Raw genomic sequence first — 20,212 nt, forward strand, 5'->3', positions numbered from 1 at the left:
GACCAAATCCCGCGAAATGCCAAGCTGCCCCCCCTCTCCCTCTCAGGTAACGCAAGTCTCGCTGTGAGACACCAGACTAAGGCTGCAACGAGGAAGGAGCTAACGCAGGTAGTTTGGGTTAGCATGAAGGGTACACTGGATCCCAGAGTTTTTCTTTGGACCCGTTTGAAGTTTCTAACGTTAGATGACTCGGACCCACTGGGCGCCACTGGGCCAGAACCGATGCTGAGGGCACGCCCACTGAATGGATAGTCTAGGACTGGGATCCATATCGATCGAGGTCTTGGATCGTAGAATGACCGCCACCCGCGGCCAACCCTCTGATAGTTCCGCCCATTGTTAGGGTGCATGGGCTGAGATAGTTCCCAGGGTAGATGGTTAATCGACAACGGGAATTGCCGATGGTCTTCCCTTGTAAAAGAGACACCACAGGATGGTGTTTATAAAATGGTCTTTTGAGATATACTCAAGTGCATAACCGAAGTCTGACTCGACTAGGAATAGAAATGGTCTGGACTTTGCCAAACCTTCAGCCATTGAATCTCCAGTTGGTTTAATTGTCCCGTGCGATCGGCATCTCGCCCGCATCGATCTCCTCCTCTTTCTGCTCTGCTGCGGTCGAATTGTCGAACCAAGGGCCAGTCTCATTTGGTCTGGTACCTTTCTGTCTTTGCTTTCTGTCTTTTTGTCTTTTTCTTTTCTTTTCACGGGCTCCCCACCTACACTCTGTCCTATTCCTCTCCTCCTCTTGTCATTACTTTCTTTTCTTCTTCCCTTCCTGCATCTCCATCTTCATCTGCTTGATTCTGTGCATTTTTCCTTTTCCTCCGTCTGCACAATCCTACTAGTGCCCGCTTATCTCCCGTTCCTCTTTAAGCCCACCGGCCAGAGTCAATGCATCATTAGCTTTGTTGGTTTTCGGAAGGAATTCCCACCAGTGTAGGTCAGTCTTCGCCCTTGCTCGTGCTTTTTCTCGCTTGCACCAGACCCTCTTTTATTATCCCGGATGTTTCTCTTCACTTTGTCTATCATTTTGATTCTTCCATCCTTCACTATGTGTTTGTAGTTAAGCCTTTTTGCACGGCCTCGCCTTGATCGATATCGGTCTAACTTCCCCAGCATCTAGTCTATTTCGGATCAGATTGATCTATAACCTCAGTGCTAGTCAGCCTGTAATCTAGCCCTTCGCTGTCGACTCCTGGCCTGGTGCCAACATGTCGACCTCCATGGGAGATCATCTTGCTCCGGATCATCTGGAAGAGAAGAGCAAGCACAGATCGGACGATGGAACTCCTGACTCGGACGAAGGCACTTACGTCTATGACAGCGCCAGTAACGGAAACCACTTGAGGGTGGACACTTCTTACAATGACTTGGATAGGACCGCCCTGGCCTCTCCGGTCACTGCGAGAGAAGAATCTACGCGTCTCGAAGACGACCTGGCAGTTATGGAAGCAGAACGGATGGTTTCGCGCTCCACGCAAGAGGCAGAGTCGAAAAAGAGTGTTCACGACGGCCGTCCATCCACCTCTCGCTCTCGTTCACGTTCTCGCTCGCGCCCTAACGAACATGTCGACGAGTTTGACGAGGCCACCAATCCGCTGCATGAGAAAGCTGCAGTTTACAATCCACCCGAGAATCCCAATACCAACATTGCCAGATTTGTCAAGAAACTCCATGAATCGAGTTTCATCATCCGTTACCTTACCTACATCCTGCCACTTGTGATCATCCTACTTATTCCGTTGTTGGTTGGCGCGCTGGCCTATCCAAATGCCAGTGTCGGAGGTGTCCGGCTGGTTTGGTTTTCAGTCTGGCTGGAAATCGTCTGGTTGACCTTGTGGGCTGGAAGAGTGAGTACCTGTGGTATCGTTGTCTGTTTACCCATCGCCTCATCGCTAATTCGATTCTGGACAGATCGTCTCCAAGCTGATCCCTATACCTGTGAACGCGCTCGCTAGTATCTTCACCAACAATGCGAAGAAATGGCGTGATCTTGCCAAGCAATTGGAGCTGCATGCAACTCTTTTCTTCTGGTGGTTGGGTGTCGAAATTTCTTTTCTGCCCACAATGAAGAACCATCACGTGGACGGAAACCATACTACGCGCTCCTGGGAAAATACGCTCAACAAGATTATCATTTCCGTCTTCGTCTGGACGATCCTCAACCTGGTGGAGAAATTCATCATTCAGCTTATTGCCATCAGCTTCCACACGCGTACTTATGCCGACCGGATTGAGATCAACAAGTTCCAAATTGGAAGCTTGACCAAATTATACGAATTTTCGCGGAGGAAAATCACTGCCAAGGACAAGGAATTCGAGGAGCAAAAACAGCCCAGTTCTAATAACGGCCTCAAGATCCCGTTCCATTACGCTGGTAAAGCGGGACGTCTTGCTAAGGGTGCCTTTACCAAGGTTGGTGATGTGGCCGGTGCAGTTGCAGCGGACTTCACTGGTCGCACAGCCACCAACAGCAACCACCCTTACCAGGTTGTGCTGGCTTTGCTGCGAACCACCAGCGGTTGCCAGGTTTTGGCTCGGCGACTCTACCGGACCCTCGTGCGGGATGGCTTTGAGACCGTTTTCTCTGGCGATCTGAAGGAAGCGTTTGATAACAATGACGAAGCCGAAGCTGCCTTTACCATGTTCGACAAAGACATGAATGGAGATATCTCCATGGAAGAATTGGAGTCTGTGTGCGTGGAGATTGGACGCGAACGCAAAGCAATCACTGCGTCCTTGAAGGATCTTGACTCTGTTGTTGGAAGACTCGACAACATCCTGGAATTCTTCGTGGTTATCATTACCCTAATTGTGTTCTTGACCCTGATTTCCACCTCGGCTGCTGGTGTACTCACGTCTGCAGGCTCCAGTATTCTTGCGCTGTCGTGGCTCTTCTCTGCCACTGCACAGGAGTTCCTTCAGTCGGTCATTTTCGTCTTCATCAAGCATCCGTTTGATGTTGGTGACCGTGTCACAGTATATGGTAACTCTGGTGATGCGGGTCTGGGTGATGACTACTTCGTCAAGCAGATTTCTCTCTTGTATACCGAGTTCAAGAAGATGCAGGGTCACGTTGTGCAAGCCCCGAACAGCTATTTGAACGGTCTCTTCATCCTCAACCAACGCAGATCAGGCGCCCTTGCCGAGGCTGTGCCTATTGTCATCAAGTACGGCACGACACTCGAGCAAATTGATGGCCTTCGCCAACGCTTGTTGGAATTTGTCCGCAGCGAACGCCGGGAATTCCAGACCAATATCCTTACTGAGATGCGTGAGGTGACCGAAAACTTCTCCGTCACCCTCAATGTTGTTTTCTTCTACAAGTCAAACTGGCAAAATGAGGGCCTGCGTTTGCAACGTCGCAACAAGTTCATCTGCATGCTCATGCTTGCCTTGCAAGAGATTGGCATCGAGGGCCCACGCATGAACCTCCAGGGTGCCCGTGTCGACATTCCTTTCCATGTCGCTGGGTTCCCTTCGCATAACATGGGTGCTCCTCCCGGCAGCAGTGATGGCCGGCCTCCTCCCACCCCTGTTCACCAGCATGACTCGATCCCCGAGAATACTGGCTCCAGCAGCTCTGTCCGCCAGCATTCTATCCTTCGTAGGGGCGCTGACGCCGCCGCTGCCCGGGCCCGCGGTGACTCGATGCTCACGCGGAAGCATGTTGACTTCTCTCTGGGAATGCGCGACGTTTCTTCCGGCGACGTCATGGGCGATGTCTTCGAAGACCGCGGCACTCGTGTGGATGACGTTGTTCGGATGGCCAACCGTGAAACCGCAGAGCGTCGTATCCAGGAAGAAGAGGAAGAGCAAGCCGAGCGGCAGAGCCGTGCATCTGGCTCTCACCGCCGAAGCCACTCCAACACCAGCGCCGCCCCGTCTGCAGCGCACTCCGGTCGTCAGTCAATGGAATCCCACGGTGGTCACAGTTTGTCCTCCGTTAGTCGTGGCCGATTCTTCCGTCATCGCAACAGCATCAGCAGCCGCGGCCCAGCCGATCTGGAACAAGGGCCAAACCACGGCCAGCAATCGCCTCAGATCCGTGCCGTGTCGCCCGCTATGGACGAGAAATGATTTCATTTCAGCTAGTGCGGTGTTCATTCTGGAAATGACTGCCCTTGCACACTTGTTTATCGTCCCTTTACATACTGTTGAGTGATTTGGTTTGATCATATCAGCATAGCTATTTATAGATAATACCTTTCCGTACATATCAAAAGGCGGTATGTTTGTTTCTATTTGCATCATAACTGGTTAGACACGCACCAGTATACATACTGTTACGGCTGATTGGTTGTAATATCCAATTGGCTAGACTACTAATGTTGTTGTGTGGCTGGTATGATATCAGCTCACCTGGTCAGTGTCAAATCCTTGTTCATTCTCTGTGGCATATTCCATCGATATATAGAATTCAATAATGATATGCACCGAAATCATTGCTTGGTCCATACGCTCATCTACGCACTACTACTACTACTACTACTACTACTACTACTACTAACTTAGTATCTCATAACATGTCCCTTCCCCCCCCCACCTCCCTACTCTCTCTCCGCTTAGTGGTACTTAGTTGTTGTTGTAAACGCTCATATACTAGGATTATTTCTGGAATTCACACATATGTACAATAGTATCGGATTGAATTTTTAGCTGGGTTTGTGAGTGTGTGTGTGTCATCCGAAGACAGAGAAGGCGAAATGGTACTTAAGTAGCTTTTGTGCTCGTTATGCAATGCAACTAAGGTAAGGGGCGGCCTGGATTAAAAGGTCTTATCTTTTCCCGCATTGGTAATTTACCGATTTAGGGAATCTGCGAGGAGGGGGTGATCTGAGATTGTTTGAACGGAGATCTGATGCACAGCAGCTAGAAGAGAAAAGCTGGACTCTTTTTTTGGGAAAATCTGGTACGTATAGGTACACACACACACAATTTTGCTCTCAAGAAGAGGAAAATTTCAGAACAAAGGAAATGGGATATACGCCTGGATGATGAGACAAGAAGAGAGTAAGTGGAATAATGAGCAAGAAAATGAAAGCCAGAACGAGAAATCGACAAATGAGTGGAACTCAGACAGCCTGGTTGAGACGACAAACACTCCCAAACACCCGCTAGCCTTGAAACGCGTTTGGAAAATAAAGCAATAGGAAAAGGCAGCAAAAGAAGAGGAATGTATTTTAACAGGTGCAAAAAGAACAATATGTCGTAAGCATGGAGTGATATAAGTCATATAATCGCACACAATAGCGGACCGTACGTGGACTCTGTCCAACGCTTGTCACACTGAATTGCAGTCTTCGCAAGGTCTACCTTGATAGTAAGATGGTGTCGGTTCTTTATATGTCGGGTTGAGAATGGGTGGAACCCAAGTATGGATGGGGAGAAGGTGTATGTAATGGTCGAGGTGTGGCATCAGCATCCAGATACCGGTCAACATCAGCTTCTGAACCATAATCCGGAGCCAAATTGTCCCCGGTAGTCTTGATGTAGGGGGTTTCCGGGCCGTTTCCTGAGGGTTCTGACTCTCCGTCTTTCGTAAAAACGATAGGGGGTGTGATATGCCCAAGTTTAGGTGTTTCGACGCTGGCCTCCATCGCCTGTGTACCTGAAGCTTCGGTCGTGTACGGTGATGTTGACCGATCTGAGAAGATTGCTGGTATGTCCATTTTCGACCCTAGCTCCACGATGGGCGAATGCTTGGGGCTGTAACCTTCAACGGACCCCGCAATCGCCTCCTCGGGAATTGAAAGGTTCTCAAGACGGCTCTCCAGACTTGGACTGTGCGGAGAGCGAGTGCCAGTGCGTTCCTCGCTGTAGTCACTGGCGCCGCCGGAACCTCCACTACTCCGTCGCTCCAACGACTCCCGCTCTCTCTTGAGAAGTTCCTCGCTTCCACTGACAACGCTACCCCTGCTATTGGTTCTCATCATCTCTATACCTAGCTTAGAGCCAGGGCGACGAGATCTTTGTTGAGGGCTGCTGGATCGTGTTTGAGAATTTCCGAGCTCTTCATCTTCATCGTCGCCAGACTCGGCACACTCGTAGCGCTTGCGTTCCAACGACTCTCTCTTTGCCCGGATCGCTTCACTGGATCGCTGTTTGCGAGGTGTAAGGTTTCCAGACGTATGAACAGTGGGTGGTGCTGAAGACGCGTGAAGTAGACTTGGGAAAGGCACTGCATCCGAGCCAGATGTGGAACTGCCATCCGTCGCTTCTTGTACACGAGTCACATCTTCGGAAATCCCGAGGCCACCTCTATCCTGTTCTGGTTCATTGTGATGACTCACGATGACAGGGCCGTCATCTGGTTTGATTGACTCCGTATCGCCAAAGTAACTGCTGACGATAGAGTCCTCTCGACTGGATCCTCTGTAAGAGCTAGAAGGCATATGCGCGAACCCCGACGAAGCTGTTGAACTTGGGCTATGCTCGGCTTGCACAAAAGCCTGGCGTATCGTAGAAGGCGGAACACTCATTGACTGGGAAGGATTGTAGTCCTTTGGAGGCGGCTTCCACTGACAGAACCTACACAGTGCTTCCGTGAATTTTGTCAGGGTTGGAGGCTTCTCAATGAGCGCGTCGAAATGGTGGGTTTCTGGAAGATCCTTAAGGTAGCCTGTAACCGCAATGATTGGAGTATGCCGATTCGCACTACGCGTTTCCCGCACCATACGCGCGACATCGGCCCCAGTTACCTGGGGTAGCTTGAACTCCGTCATGATAATGTCGAACTGCACCTCGCTGAGAGCGTAACGCATCGCTTCGTTACCGTTTACCGCCGTAATGGTACGACATCGCAGTTTCTCAAAGAGGCGTTCCATCACTATGCGAGAGACTGGATGATCTTCACAGATGAGCACGTCCAAGGGCCGGAAGAATGGCCCATCCGGGAAATTGATCTGTGACATGCGCCTCGAGCTTTGACGGCGGCGCTGTACTTTAAGCAAGGCTTTCGTGCGCGGATCCTCATTGTCTGATGAGGAAGGCGAGATATCGAATAATTGGCTGCGGCGTTTGTAATGGCCCACGGCATACGTTTCCTTGGCTAGAGATGATGAGAGGTCCCCGTCCTGGGAGCCGATGGTTTGTGATCTTGCTCGTGAGGCGGGAGCACTGCCGTGGCGCTGTCCAGAAGGTGTCTTGTCAGGCGAGTGAGCCGTGGCTCGAGGGGGCTTTATAGGAGACGATGATGCGGAGCCGTGCTTGAGACTTGCCATCCGACCTTGATCGACACTTGCGGGCTGAGAGCTACCGGCGGACTGCGAGTTATTAGAAGATGACCCGGACGTCTTTCTGCGCTCGTGATTTTGACCGGTGCTAAATTGAACAAGAAGCGGGGACGAAGGCTGAGAGGGACGACTGGGAGACGAATTCGCCTGGCTCATGCTTGAAGGGGACGAAGGCCGGTTGTTGCCTTTGGTTTGAGACAAAGTCCGCTGTAGGGGCATCGGTAACGGGCTGCCCTCCAAAGTGGGCGGTGCAGGCTGCGTGGAGGCTTGATCCTGGCCACCTTGCGCGTGTCCCTGTTGCTGAGAGCCGGTGGGAGGAACGTGACGTTGCTGTGCTTGCATTGCCTCCTGGCGTAGCTTTTGAATCACGTCCTTGTTGGCCTTCTCGAGCATGGGAAGATTCTTGAAGGCAAAGTTGCCAAAGTCATCGGCCATTGTAGGCTCGCTCAGCCTCCTGCTACGTGACTCACGCACGTGAGGTGGAATGTGCAAAGGCATCAACGGTCGCTTCATCGAGTTTACATGAGAGCGGACTTTGAATAAGGCATCATGAGGCCGATCTTGGGGGTATGCGCCAGTGGTTAACGGCGGTTGAGGTGGGCTTGCATCTTCCAGTTCTTCAGCAAAGGCTTGAAGCGTGGCGCCACGAGCGTCGAAGTATTCGGTATCTTCGGGGTTCTCAATGTTGGGTACAAACTGCGCTTTGTCCTCCAGTAAGGTATCCCAGTTGATATCAGAAAACCAAGGGTGGCTCCGGATCTCTGCTCCACCATTTGGGTATTTCTCATCCACATTAGCACCTATCCGTTCACGAGGGTTCATGGTCATGAGCCTGTTCACAAGATCAATAGCTTCGGGGGAAGCGTATTCCTCAGGTTCTTCCGGCCAGTTGATCCTCCGGTGAAGGATGTTGTCGAAGACCTCATCAGGAGTTCCAGCATTGAATGGCGGATAGCCGAAGAGGAACTCAAACATAATGCAGCCCAGGGACCACCAATCACTCATTTCATCCTGGCCAACACCGTTAATGGTTTCCGGGGCCAGATAATCTGGTGTACCCACAAACCGCCTGTTATGGTCCTCGGGGTCAAACAGCGCCATTAGGGGAGGCATCATTGACTGTTGTGGCGGAGTACTGTAGGAGAAGGAATTGCTCATTGTGGGTTGAAGCGGGTACAAGTGAGGAGACTCACCCGCCTCGCTTTGGCTCTCCTCTTCGGGTAGTTGATGCTGATGGTGGTGTTGGCCCGGGACGGGCACAGGCATAGTCCCGGAAGCTTCACCACCCTCGTTGACAGACAAAGTGCGGAACATGGCATTCAGACTCTCGCTGGCGCCGCTATCGCTACGGTAACCGGACGCTCGACGAGAAGTCTGCCGACTGAGTCCGCCCCCTTGGTTGAGGCTGAAGTAAGATGGTTGGGGGATGCTGCTAGCAACATCTGGCGTGATCAATGGTGTGGACCCTGGGGATCCACTGCCTTGAAAATCGAAAGAGGCCGATCTGGAAGATGTAATTGACGTTGCTCGAGGAAACGAGCCCTGCTTCAGAAGATCGGGTGCTGGCTCATTGTTCATACTCTTGAGAACGCGTTTCTGACGCCCAACAAGGCCCATGCGGGATAGTCCGAAATCAGTCAGCTTGAGATGACCCGTCTGATCGATAAGAAGATTGTCTGGCTTGAGATCACGGTGGACGATTCCCCTACCATGGAGATGTTCGACGCCGAGGACTACTTCCGCAATGTACTTTTTCGCCCAGTCCTCGGGCAGTCCACCAAGAACCTTGACGAGCGAAGCGCAATCGCCGCCGTTGAGATATTCCATTACCAGGTAAAGGTAGTCCTTGCTGGAAAATGTCCAATAGAGCTTAGCAACAAAATCGCTTTCGCCTTGCCACATCATAATCGCACGCTCCGCCTTGACATTGGTGACCTGATTCTTCGCGACCATGTCCGCCTTCTTCAACACCTTGATGGCAAAGTATTCTCCAGTTACTTTTTTCTTGGCCAAGTATACACTTCCAAAGGCACCTTTGCTAATTGGCTTGATGATCTCAAAGTCCTTGATCGACGGCGGTGCTGGTCTCGGTTGCGGCTGGCTGGCGGATGACAAATGCGGTGAAACGGGAGGCTTTACGATATCGGAAGACGTTGCGGACGATTGACGGCGATGATGAGGGTAGTGGATTTGTGCCAGCTCGATCGCATTTGCGGAGGGAGATACTATAGGTGACGGTAGACTATCGGCGCCGCTCGAAAGACGAGCCCGGGGCAGTCGCAATGGTGAATGTGGCCCGGATACCCTGGCCGGAGAATGTTGTCTGCGAGGTGAGCTAGAAAGACCTGGAAGGACTAGACTCCTTCGCTTTCTGTCCATACTGCGGTCGGACGAGGGCGAGTCGGTTCGCACGGCACCGGGGAAAGCAGAAGAAGGAACGCTGCTGTCACTGTTATCACCAGCATCCAAATCTATCAACGAGAGACCCCGCCTGGATGGCTGCGATGTCCCTAACACCCCGGCGATACTCTTGTGTGATCGGGGTGTGGGACATTCCATCGGGCTGTTCGACCCAGTCGACACAGCGACTGAGGCTTTGCCTTCGGAGGAGTGGCTGGATTGGAACCGGTCGGGCGAATTGCGCATGGACATGGTTAAAGCGGACATTGCAGGCGGTGCTGTAGATTCGCGCTTCCCTCGTATTATCGGGCTACTTGCAGTCACGGCGGGTTCGTTGTCTTGGGGGGCGTCATCGTCTGAGGCACTTGAGTCACTGAGCTGGCCCGCCGCAATTCGCTCAGCTTTAGTGAGAGCCGCGGTGATGCACTCCTCTACCAGTATTGTGTATTCGATGCGAATCCGCTCGGCATACTCCACAATTCTTCTATGGCGAATAACCGCATCGACTTTTGCCTTGGCGACTTGTTCGGTATCGGTGCATAGGGCCGCGAGTCCTTGCTCCTGCTCTAGTGTATTAGAGCTGGGTGACTGCCACTGGAGAACCTGCGAGATACGAGATTCGGACTGCGGAGACAACGTCCGAAAATCATCACTGTTGTCCGCGCGAGATTCCTTGATTACAGGCATGTTGATTTCCAAGGCAGTGTCACAAAGGTCAAGGATCAACTCAACGACGCGAGCTAGCGGACGCCGCACTGCGAATGATCGAGCGCGAGTATGCCCGATTCCTGAAGCCGAATGATCTCTGGATCGAGGCGGCGTGCCAGGAGCGGAATTAGCACTAGAGACTGATCCGGACGACGGTGCGGAGGCCGCTGGAGATGGCCCAATTGGTAGGCCTTTGTACTCGGGCTGGGGTGTCGGCGGGGGGTTGCTCTCCCCGAGTACCAACGGCCTGCTTTGTCTGGCTTCTAGAGCATCTAGCACTTTGACGATGGCATGACGGTGCTCGTTGAGATTCTCCTGAGCTATCTGAACATCCATCTCGGCCCGATGCTCCTGTAGGCATAGATCCGAATGTTTCTCAAACCACCATGGTGTGATCTGACGTTCACAAATACGACACAACACAGGGTTTGGAGCTGGATGCTTCGAAGGATCAGGCTCACTAGCAGCAGCCTCAGCCAGAGTAGTCAAGTAATTTGCCAACACTTCCGCTCCAACGCCCAAGGATTCGACTAGCAAAGGCGGAAGGTCGATGGTCACTTCTCTTGGTTCCGTAAACGGTCGCAACATCCACATGGTCTTCCAACGTAGAGAGAATAATGGTTAGTCTATATCAACGTATACCGGCCATCGACTGTTGCGGTGACTTACATGTCCAACTCCGTCAGCAGTCCGATCAAACACCATGATACCTTGTCCTTCCAGATGAAGGAGGTCATGATGCCGGTCCTCCTTCTCAGCCGGGGCTTGTGCTTCTTCTGCAATGTCGGTCGCTTCAGTGGCTTCATGCTCTGGCTCCGCAGGTCGTGGCTCTGGCGAGTACTTCAGGACCGAGTCGGGGCCCATATGGACTGCAAAGCGAATAAACCGACTGCGGGAGTCATCCTCCTTCATGCTCTCTATAGCATCGTGAAAAACGTTCTGGTTACCGACCACAATCTCCGATATCATCCGCCCCTCTATTGACACCGGTGACGTGCCCACGACCTGTTTCCATGATGGACTGACCCATTTAACGCGACCATCGAGATCCAAATCAACAATGACATTCAGGGTTTGTTCCGCCGCTTCCTTGAGATCTTCGCGTTCCTGTCGCATATGATCGACGCTGGGGGAGCGAGTAGGAGAGAATCTCGGATCGATACTCCGAGCTTCCTGCCGCAGGGCAGTCACGGCGGGAGGAGCGAGGTATTGAGCATCATCTGTGCCATTGCCCGCCATGCTGAAAAGGCGGAGCCGACAGTAATACCGAAGACTGCCCCGAGGGGAGGACGAGGGGACGTCGAATGACTGAGAGGCGTGGGGTGTGAAATCAAGCGAGAGAAATTATACACGTTGAGCAGCTTCCAAGCAGGACCGTCTGCTAGGCAGAGCGGGTGCCCTTTGATTGTTGGTTATGAATGCATCCGCAGTATTAATTGGCCATGGCTGGATAGCGGGGGACGGTGATGGCGAGACAGCAAACAACCCTATCGCAACAGAATAGACGGAGAAGTGCACTTTTTTTTTCGTTTTTCTGGTGATAAAGAGGGAACGAAATATTTCTTTTTTGGAGATAAAGAAAGAAAAAAAAAGAGGAGTATCTCGTGATCACGTAAGGACAGAGGAGGAAAGCGAAACGAAGAGGGAAAAGCGGCTATGCGGGGGAATGGCGCGACGGAGCGTCAACACGAAGCCAGGGTGACGATTGACCGAGTCAACCCCCGGAACGAGGTCGACTAGAAGCAGGGAATAGTCGGGGTTGGTGAAACCAGACAGCGCTGGAGGAATAGCGACATAGAATAAACAGAGCAGCGGGAGGGAAAGGAAAGCCAAGAGGGAGGGAAATGGCGAGACGAACAAGAATTAAGGGCGAAAAATAGATGGGCAAAGGCACAGCAAGAGTGAGTGGGAAGACAAGCCAAGCAGCCAGCCAGCCAGCAAACCTCAGGAATGGCAGCGTCAGTCCGTCGTACTATTCTTGTATTCGTGTATGGAGGAAAGAACGTGAGAAACGGCAAGTTTACCAGTCTTTACCCGTTTGGTATCCACTCAGCCAAATCACACGCCGCCAACGGTGACTGCGGGTCTGTGCGGTACCGTTCGGTATGGTAAAACTGGCGGGAAAAGCAGCAGCGCAAGACTTTCGATCAACGATTGACTTTCAGAAGTCCAAACACTTTCTCAGGAAAGAAAGTCTTCGGTTGAATGGACACAATCTGGATGGGATTTTAGGTTTCCCGCCTGAAACCATCGTAGCTCCAAAAGGCAGGGGGGGTGCTGGTCGTCTGGTTCTGATTGCCGATTGAGAGACAGTCAGAAGCCGTTCCAACCGGAAAATAATACTTTGTAGTTACTATGTACGGAGTTGATAACATGATTCGCAACGAGGATTTCCAAAGTTACTCCGTCTTCTCTGCTTGTCTACTTTGTAGTATAGCAGTATAGTGAAGTAGTACACTGCGACTGAAGTTACTTTCATCACTAATACCGGCAGATTCAATTAATCTTTCTTACTTTTTCGCTTCCCTTCTCTTCTTTCCCCCTCCTCCTCTCACCTCACCTTCCCTTCTGACACACGGTGCATCTAGTAGTCTTAAAGTCTTTCCGTCCGGGATTTCTTACCGCTGGCTAAGGAGTGGTGGCTCCATCTGCAAGGTGCATTAGGGTATGGATCACAGTCCATTAGACCTCTCAGAGGAGCCGCGGTGGATGCCCGGACACACCCGTGGTATAGGCATCTAGTCACTAGCTACATCCACTTAACTGTACCTAGCTGCACAGTTATCTAGGCGCTGCTCCAACATGCGCCAGAACCGCCCATCATCTGCTGGTATTATCGTCGACATTATCCGACGGACAACTTCCATACGTCTGTTATTACGCTGGCCATCCCCCAGCTCCCTCTCCCTCACTCTAGCAACGGGGCAGTGATTCATCCTAGTTCGATGCTGCATCCTCTCCACTCGACTAACAAATTGAATGCTTGGAGAGATATTGAATTAATCCCAACACACGGCTCGTTCCTCAGGACACTCTCCCCTCTCATTTGTTGTGGCCTGACGATTATCGGCCGCCATTAACATCATTGCCGTCATCATCACCCAGGAACCAGCAGTGGCCCCCCTCCATTCAGAGACAACGCAGCATTGCCGACCTCGTACTTTCCCGTGGGTGAGATAGCGGAATTGCTTTTCTTCTTTCTTTTCGGTCTCGATCCCTTCTGGAGGGAGGTCAGTCCGAACCACACACGACAGTATCCGCAGCCACGAAGCGCCACTCTAGACCCCGTCTCAACGGTCGGGCCATTTCCATTTAGCGCATCTCTTCGATGGGTTTCTGTTCTCGAATTCCTGTGCAACCGACCGTACTCTTCTCGCCCCTTCTAACACGCAGCCGTCGCAATCTAGAAAACCCTGTAGACTGAACTGGTGCAAATTTCTTGTCACCCCGGAAAGGATCCTTACGAGTGAATGCGACCGACGGCGTACGTGTGTTGCCTGCAGCGTCCCATTTGCGCCAATGAATTCAGAGGGCCGACTACACCAGAACGTCACCGCCCGGCCAAAAGAAGGTGAGAACCATAATGGTTAATAATGGCAAAGAACAGGAGTCTCTCATCTGCGTCGCTGTACCATGGATCAAGCTCCCCCAGACCCAGCGGATAAGCTGCTCACTTGACTCCCCTTCGCCCCCCATGAGATACATCATTCGATCCGGGACAGGGGACGCTAGAAGCCCGGATTCATCTCCAGCTAAACTGACTGGGGTTCCGCTGGTAAGCGAGGCAGGTTGTCTGCATGTCTGCAGTTACACGCAGTCCGGACTGCGGTCGGCCATTGGCCCGTGACAGATCATAGTCTCAGCCCTGGATTCCGCGCATTTGTTCGACTCAGTTGCGGAATCCACTAGAGACCATCTTAGCAGTATCGGTTTGTTATCCCTTCTGCGATTTGGTGGGGATTGACCGGTAACAGTCAAATCGGTACAGAGGTAGTATTGTTTCTCATGTCACTCCGGTTATGACCCGAAAATGGTAAACCCAGACTCGTTCGTCATCAGGACTCCTTCCACGTACTCCCCGATGGAGGATAACACCAATCGGTATATGATAGAAGCTGAGGTGGATGTTTCTGCGGGGTAAACCAGGTGGGGAGGTTCCAAAGCTGATTGACGGCGTGGCTGGAGACCAAATGCCATCCATGACCGCAAACGATCCCTTCTTTTCTTTTTCGGTCCGCCTTTGGTCCTCCTGCTGCTACCTATCAGACCACTAACGTCCTTCGGCTCTGCTTGACGGCTACGCAATAATATCATGATGATGACAATGATGCGCTGGTTGGCGATCCACCCCGTTTCACCTCCATTGCCTCAAAATCTCGAAAATGGCGCCCTGAGGACCTCCCAACCCCTGGACATCGCTACAAGCCAATGACGACCGTATCCCTGGTTGTATTCTCGAATTATTCTATCGCCATCAGCCAAACATCCAAATCCCATGGGTCCCAGTCTCTTCCACACTGCTCAACTGTGAGGATCACCGTCTGCAGGTGGCGTAGGCACGTCCGGCCTCCCGTACATGAAATTCGATGAGAGTTCCTGCACCTCCCACATCCGAGACTGCATTCCACCGTCAATCCTTACCGAAGGGGCCAAGGAGAATGAAAGCAAAGGTGGAACAAGAGCAATGATCGGCCTTTTGTCTGTGGAGGAAACAACTCCCTCCCCACACTCAGCACACAAATTCTTCCCTCGTTTGAACCACTTACAAGCTGACACCAGTAAACCCAAAAAATGGTTACTTGCCTGTTGAGATCGTCGAACATGAACAAAGACATGAGAGGGAGGATGACAAAAGTACTACTAACTACCACGATTCTTCCCTTAAACTAACCAACCATATCTCCCATCCCCGCACACAAAACACGCATGGACGGACATTGGCCGATCCCACGAGATCATCTGACAGGGGGTTCCCAACCTAAATACGGACAGAGAAGCATGGGAAAAGAAACTCAGTCCAGTCAGTCAGTCAGTCACTCCAGTAACAGTAACCTTGCTTACATACCACACCACCCATACAATGTTAATGTGTCAAAATCAAAACCAACAAAGTTAACGTTCAGCCACCTCCGCCTCTAAAACCAAGAATTCTTTCCTAAGGTACCTAGTACTTACCCAAACTAGCAAGACATCTGGATTGAAAAGGTAGAAAAGCAAAAAAGAAAAGCATAAAAACATAAGAAAAACAAAGTGAAAATGGGGTCCACGGAATCAAAGGACCTGGAACCCTACCACCTCATCATTGATTTGCACGGGGAGAAATATATACATACACATGCACCGCACATATAATATATAACTCGCTCTCCATTCAAACAAAGCCAGGGGAAATCCCCGAAATCAAGCTTACTTTTCAAGCATCTGAATGTTATAAAGACTTATACAGGTTTTTCGTCTTCATCATGGCCTATCTAGACCTAGACAATAAATTTACCAGCATTGTCACAACAACTACCATGTGATAGAATCTGAATTTAACACAGACATAGATGGCGTCTAGACCTTCCCTAACGCCCACAATAAGCCCCATCCATATAACTCCGTCCCTTCCGTACTAATCCATCCATACATACCACAGTAGTACCTAGATAAGTAGGTAAGTTCTAGTAGTTACCATAGCAGCGATCAGCCATTCTCCATCCATCCATCCACCCACGCGCACACACACACAGACACACACTACCATTCATCCATCCATCTATCTTCATAGCCCAAAACTTACTTACCTTGTTCCGGGTACATACATACATACATACATACACACCCCAATAGCGAAATCTCCCCTCCCCGAAGTAAATTTCCTCTCCAAATCCAATGAAAGTACTGGCTAGTCCTCCCCATCCATCCTTGTTTCCATTCGTGCATTTACACATGCATAGTATATACTATACACACACACCCATGTATATATTGGTATATATGTATGTATGTTTGATTTGCCATCCCCATCCCTAGCCCCCTACATCATCCCCACCCATCCTATCACGACATATACATAATACAGCATACATATACATTTATAATAAAGCATGGGGGATAGAGGAGGAAAAAAAAAAAGTAATAGTAGTAGTATATTTCGCCTTGCAAGGGGGCGGGGGGAGGGGGAGGGATGTTGGTCGTGATTTGGGGTAGATAGTAGTACGACTTGAAATGTCTGTGTCGGTTCTGGTTCTCATTCTTGTAAAGTGATGTAAGTACATGAACGGGATAGAACAAAGCTAAGCAGTACTTGTGATATGTATGTACTATTTGTGGATTATGAGGATACTTCCTTTGGATTCTGTCTCCTTTGTATCCGGGGAGGTCAGTGTTTCTGGGGTATATGGCACGGTAGTAAGAGTAAGAAGGTGGAGTTGTTGAAGCATGGTTTCATCATTGGGGTTGCTTATGCGTTTAGTCGATGCATGGTTGGTCCAATGATGTGGATTAATGTAGGGAGGATCATATGAAAACTGGCTTCATTGAGTTTACAGGATGCAGGAAATTCCCTCCGCATTAAAATTGTAATAATATTAGCGTGAAAGAAGGTTTATCCTTAACAATAGCAGACTTCCGGATTGCAAGCCTGAGCACGAGTGTGCGTATGGAATAATAGTGACAGAGGTCACTTCTTAAGAATTACATTAATGATAATGACAATCGCAACACGTATCGAACCAATTCAGTCCCAGGATATGATATCAGACGCGATCTTCTCGGCAAGCATGTCTAAGGCTGTCAGCAGCGAATAAGAATTCCGAAACTGAAGGCTACTTACAAACTACCGATTGGGGATGTCCCGGCGGCAGAAATGGGAACGCACTGGCATCGACCACTCTCAACCCATCAACTCCGAATACTCGTGCCTGGCTGTCAACCACAGCCATTGAGTCGTTGCGTACACCCATCTTGCACGTACACGAAGCATGGTAGACTGTCATAAGGGTGTCCTTAATCACTTCTAGAATCTCCGAATCGGTCTGGAACTCCTCCCCGGGAAAGTATTCTTCCCCGTCAATAATCGGTTCCATCCCCGGACTCTGGAAAATCTCGCGATTTCTTCGATAAATCGCAACAGCCACTTCTTCGTCTGTTTTGGTTGCAAGCCAGTTGGGATTGATTATTGGCAGGTCGTCTGTGTCGTCTGAAATGATGGTGACATTTCCGCGGGATGTGGGTGCGACTAATGCTCCGGCGATTGACGCATACTGCGCCCCATCTTGCGGTTGGTGTTTAATAGGATCAGAGAAATCTCCAAGATATAGAGCCACTGGAATGTACTTCAAGGGTCTGCTGTTAGCCATGCTCAAAGACATCGTGCAGAGAGGATACCTCTATCTCAGGCCAGCCAGGAGGGAACCAGGATAGATCCCGGATCGTCTCATCGGAGAACTGAGACCGAACTTCATCTGGGACCTTCTCAAAAGCCAGGAAATCAATTCCCTGGGATGTCAGTGGACCAGTACGGTTTGCTAAATACTGGATGACTACTTCAGTCAAGTAAAGAAAGTCAGTAGCAATCCTGGTGCTTGTTGGAAGCGCAACTCGGTAGGCAGGCCCGAAGAAAGCATGATCCCACATGTTTTGCCCTACTCCGGGAAGGTCAACAACAACCTCAATACCATGCTCTTTCAGCTCACTAGCTGGACCAATTCCAGATACCATCAGGAGCTGAGGGCTCTGGAATGCCCCGGCTGACACTATGACTTCCCGGGTGGCTCGTAATATATATATCAAGTCCCCAGTCCTTACTTCCACCCCGGTAGCTCGCCTTTCTGTGTTGATGAGTATTCTCTTTGCCATTGTCTTCTTGTACAGTGCAAGAGTCATTAGGCGTGGTATCGGAGAGCTTTTGAAAGCGGCCTCTGAACTACTTCGGATCTTCTTGTGTGGGTCGATGGTTAGAGCACAATATTGAGCGCCCAGTAGGAACCCGCTGTTGAAGTCCTCGATCTCCGGGATGCCTACAGACTCCATACCGCGCTTTATCCAGCTCGAAAACGGTACGGCGAAGTCAGGGTAGGATACCTGCAGAGGCTCGCCCCGTTTATCAAACGCACTCAGGTTGAACGCTGCTGTGGCATTGCTATGCCGTATGTCATTGTTGGGCGGAGTGAAGTTAGCCGTGCGTTGGAAGAAAGGAAGAAATCGGTCAAAAGTGTAGCTATTGTCGTCCACGAGCTCAGCCCATCTTTGCATTGCCTCTCTATTCGGCCTAGCACCAATGTCAGTTCTGCCCTCCGTGAATTTCCCGGCGAGTGGTTTCGAACCTTTGATAGACCATCATATTGGATCCTGTCCTGTAGAGGTCAAAAGAATCAGCATTGCCCATATGGAAACGAAGACGAAAGTGAGAGACGAAGTGAGCTTACGATCCCCCCAAACATTTGCCTCTGGGGTAATGAAGGTCGCGATAGTTGGCTCCCGGAACATTGTAGGCGACAAACCGCCAATCCACGGGTGTCGAGCTGTTCACATCGCTCCCTATGCCAATGATCCCAGCTCCTGGAACCGCAGCTAAGGGATATTTGAGCTCGTAGAAGTCTCCCGCCTCAACCAGAGCTACTCTGTATCTATGTTGTGCGAGACGAGCTGCCAAAGTTAAGCCTCCAGCCCCGGCACCAACAACCACGTAGTCGAAGGAGGCGTCTAGCCCCGGGACGCCTAGCTCGGCATCGTCCAGATAATCTTCCGAAATTCCTAACGCAGTGGTAACAATGGCCAATAGAACAAGTGTCCAGGTCGTAAGGAAAGACATTCGACCAAGGCACATATGATGAGAGCAAGCGTTTAGCGAAAGAACAGGCCTTTCAGACATCCGAGGCATAATCCTGATCATTAGACCTATCACTGCATCCCACTGAAGCCCACGGAATAAGTATACATGGAATCGCAAAAAATAAGAGCGACGAACGAACTGATTAGGAAGAATTGCGCGGTACTTTGGGAGAGATGTAGTTGTATCACAGCGGGGGATCCATTGGTTCCTGCCGGATGAGGAAAGAATATACCATTGAATGACCTGTTCCTGCGCCATGCAGTGACATCCAACGACCAATGAACGGTATCGATCCGTCAGGTATAGCATGATCATTCCATCCAGCATCTTGCCTGTTATTCAAGACCCCGATGACACCCATATTTGCAAGGACAAAGACAGCCAGCGCATTCTCAGAGCCAAAGAATCCAGACCTGATGCGAACTGCGACTTAAGCGCACTGCAGATTGACACCAAAATGTTTCCTTCAAGTTCCCAGGTTCCGTTTAACACCTCATCGTTAGCGATGTTGTGGTGTTCAATGATTATCCCTCCATGGCGACGATCATCCCCCATATCACAAGGAATATTTCGCATCCATGCTGGTATCCCGTTTCTTCACACGAGCCCCGTAACCTTCTGTCGGCTTCCGATGCTCCAATTAGCAGCGAATCAAGTCGGCTCATATCCCAGCAGGGGAGGGGAAAGAACCGATGATATGGTGCAGGATGTGGAACCAACACGAAGGTTCAATGTATGACAGTAAGGGAAGTTGATTTGGCAGGACGCAAATAGGGCCAACATTGAAATATCTAACGTAACTCACTTTCCTTCAGTCCTGCGAGTAAGATAAGATTCATAGCTTCGAATATAATCTACCATGTCCTTTCATAGTTAATGACCGGTAGGTTTGCCCGAGAAAGCTCTGCCAAAGACATGTATCATCTTCGGCTCGAAAGCCGGACCAAAGATCGAGGAAATGCTTCACCGTATCTCCGGACTCGGGCATATTATTCGGCAGGGTTCGAAATAAAGTAGGCCAATCTGCTCGGGGCGTTGTTACAAAACT

The 20,212-nt window shown here is 50.6% G+C and overlaps 3 protein-coding genes across 3 annotated transcripts; 1 reads left to right on the forward strand and 2 right to left on the reverse strand.

Moving 5' to 3' along the window:
• Positions 1 to 1,214: 1,214 nt before the first annotated feature.
• On the forward strand, positions 1,215 to 4,083 carry AKAW2_60398S (Mechanosensitive ion channel family; the record flags this gene model as incomplete). Its single annotated transcript, XM_041692519.1, has 2 exons — positions 1,215 to 1,853; positions 1,918 to 4,083. 2 exons carry the CDS (start codon positions 1,215 to 1,217, stop codon positions 4,081 to 4,083), a joined length of 2,805 nt encoding a protein of 934 aa, XP_041545896.1.
• Positions 4,084 to 5,345: 1,262 nt separating this feature from the next.
• Positions 5,346 to 11,585, reverse strand: RIM15 (protein kinase RIM15; the record flags this gene model as incomplete). The annotated part of the gene is made up of 2 exons (XM_041692520.1): positions 5,346 to 10,943; positions 11,016 to 11,585. 2 exons carry the CDS (start codon positions 11,583 to 11,585, stop codon positions 5,346 to 5,348), a joined length of 6,168 nt encoding a protein of 2,055 aa, XP_041545897.1.
• Positions 11,586 to 17,067: 5,482 nt separating this feature from the next.
• On the reverse strand, positions 17,068 to 19,143 carry AKAW2_60400A (GMC family oxidoreductase; the record flags this gene model as incomplete). The annotated part of the gene is made up of 5 exons (XM_041692521.1): positions 17,068 to 17,114; positions 17,164 to 17,665; positions 17,718 to 18,600; positions 18,656 to 18,685; positions 18,758 to 19,143. 5 exons carry the CDS (start codon positions 19,141 to 19,143, stop codon positions 17,068 to 17,070), a joined length of 1,848 nt encoding a protein of 615 aa, XP_041545898.1.
• Between the last annotated feature and the right edge of the window lie 1,069 nt (positions 19,144 to 20,212).

The sequence above is a fragment of the Aspergillus luchuensis genome, chromosome 6 (genome assembly GCF_016861625.1).
Source record: "Aspergillus luchuensis IFO 4308 DNA, chromosome 6, nearly complete sequence".
NCBI classification, from domain to species: Eukaryota; Fungi; Ascomycota; class Eurotiomycetes; order Eurotiales; family Aspergillaceae; genus Aspergillus; species Aspergillus luchuensis.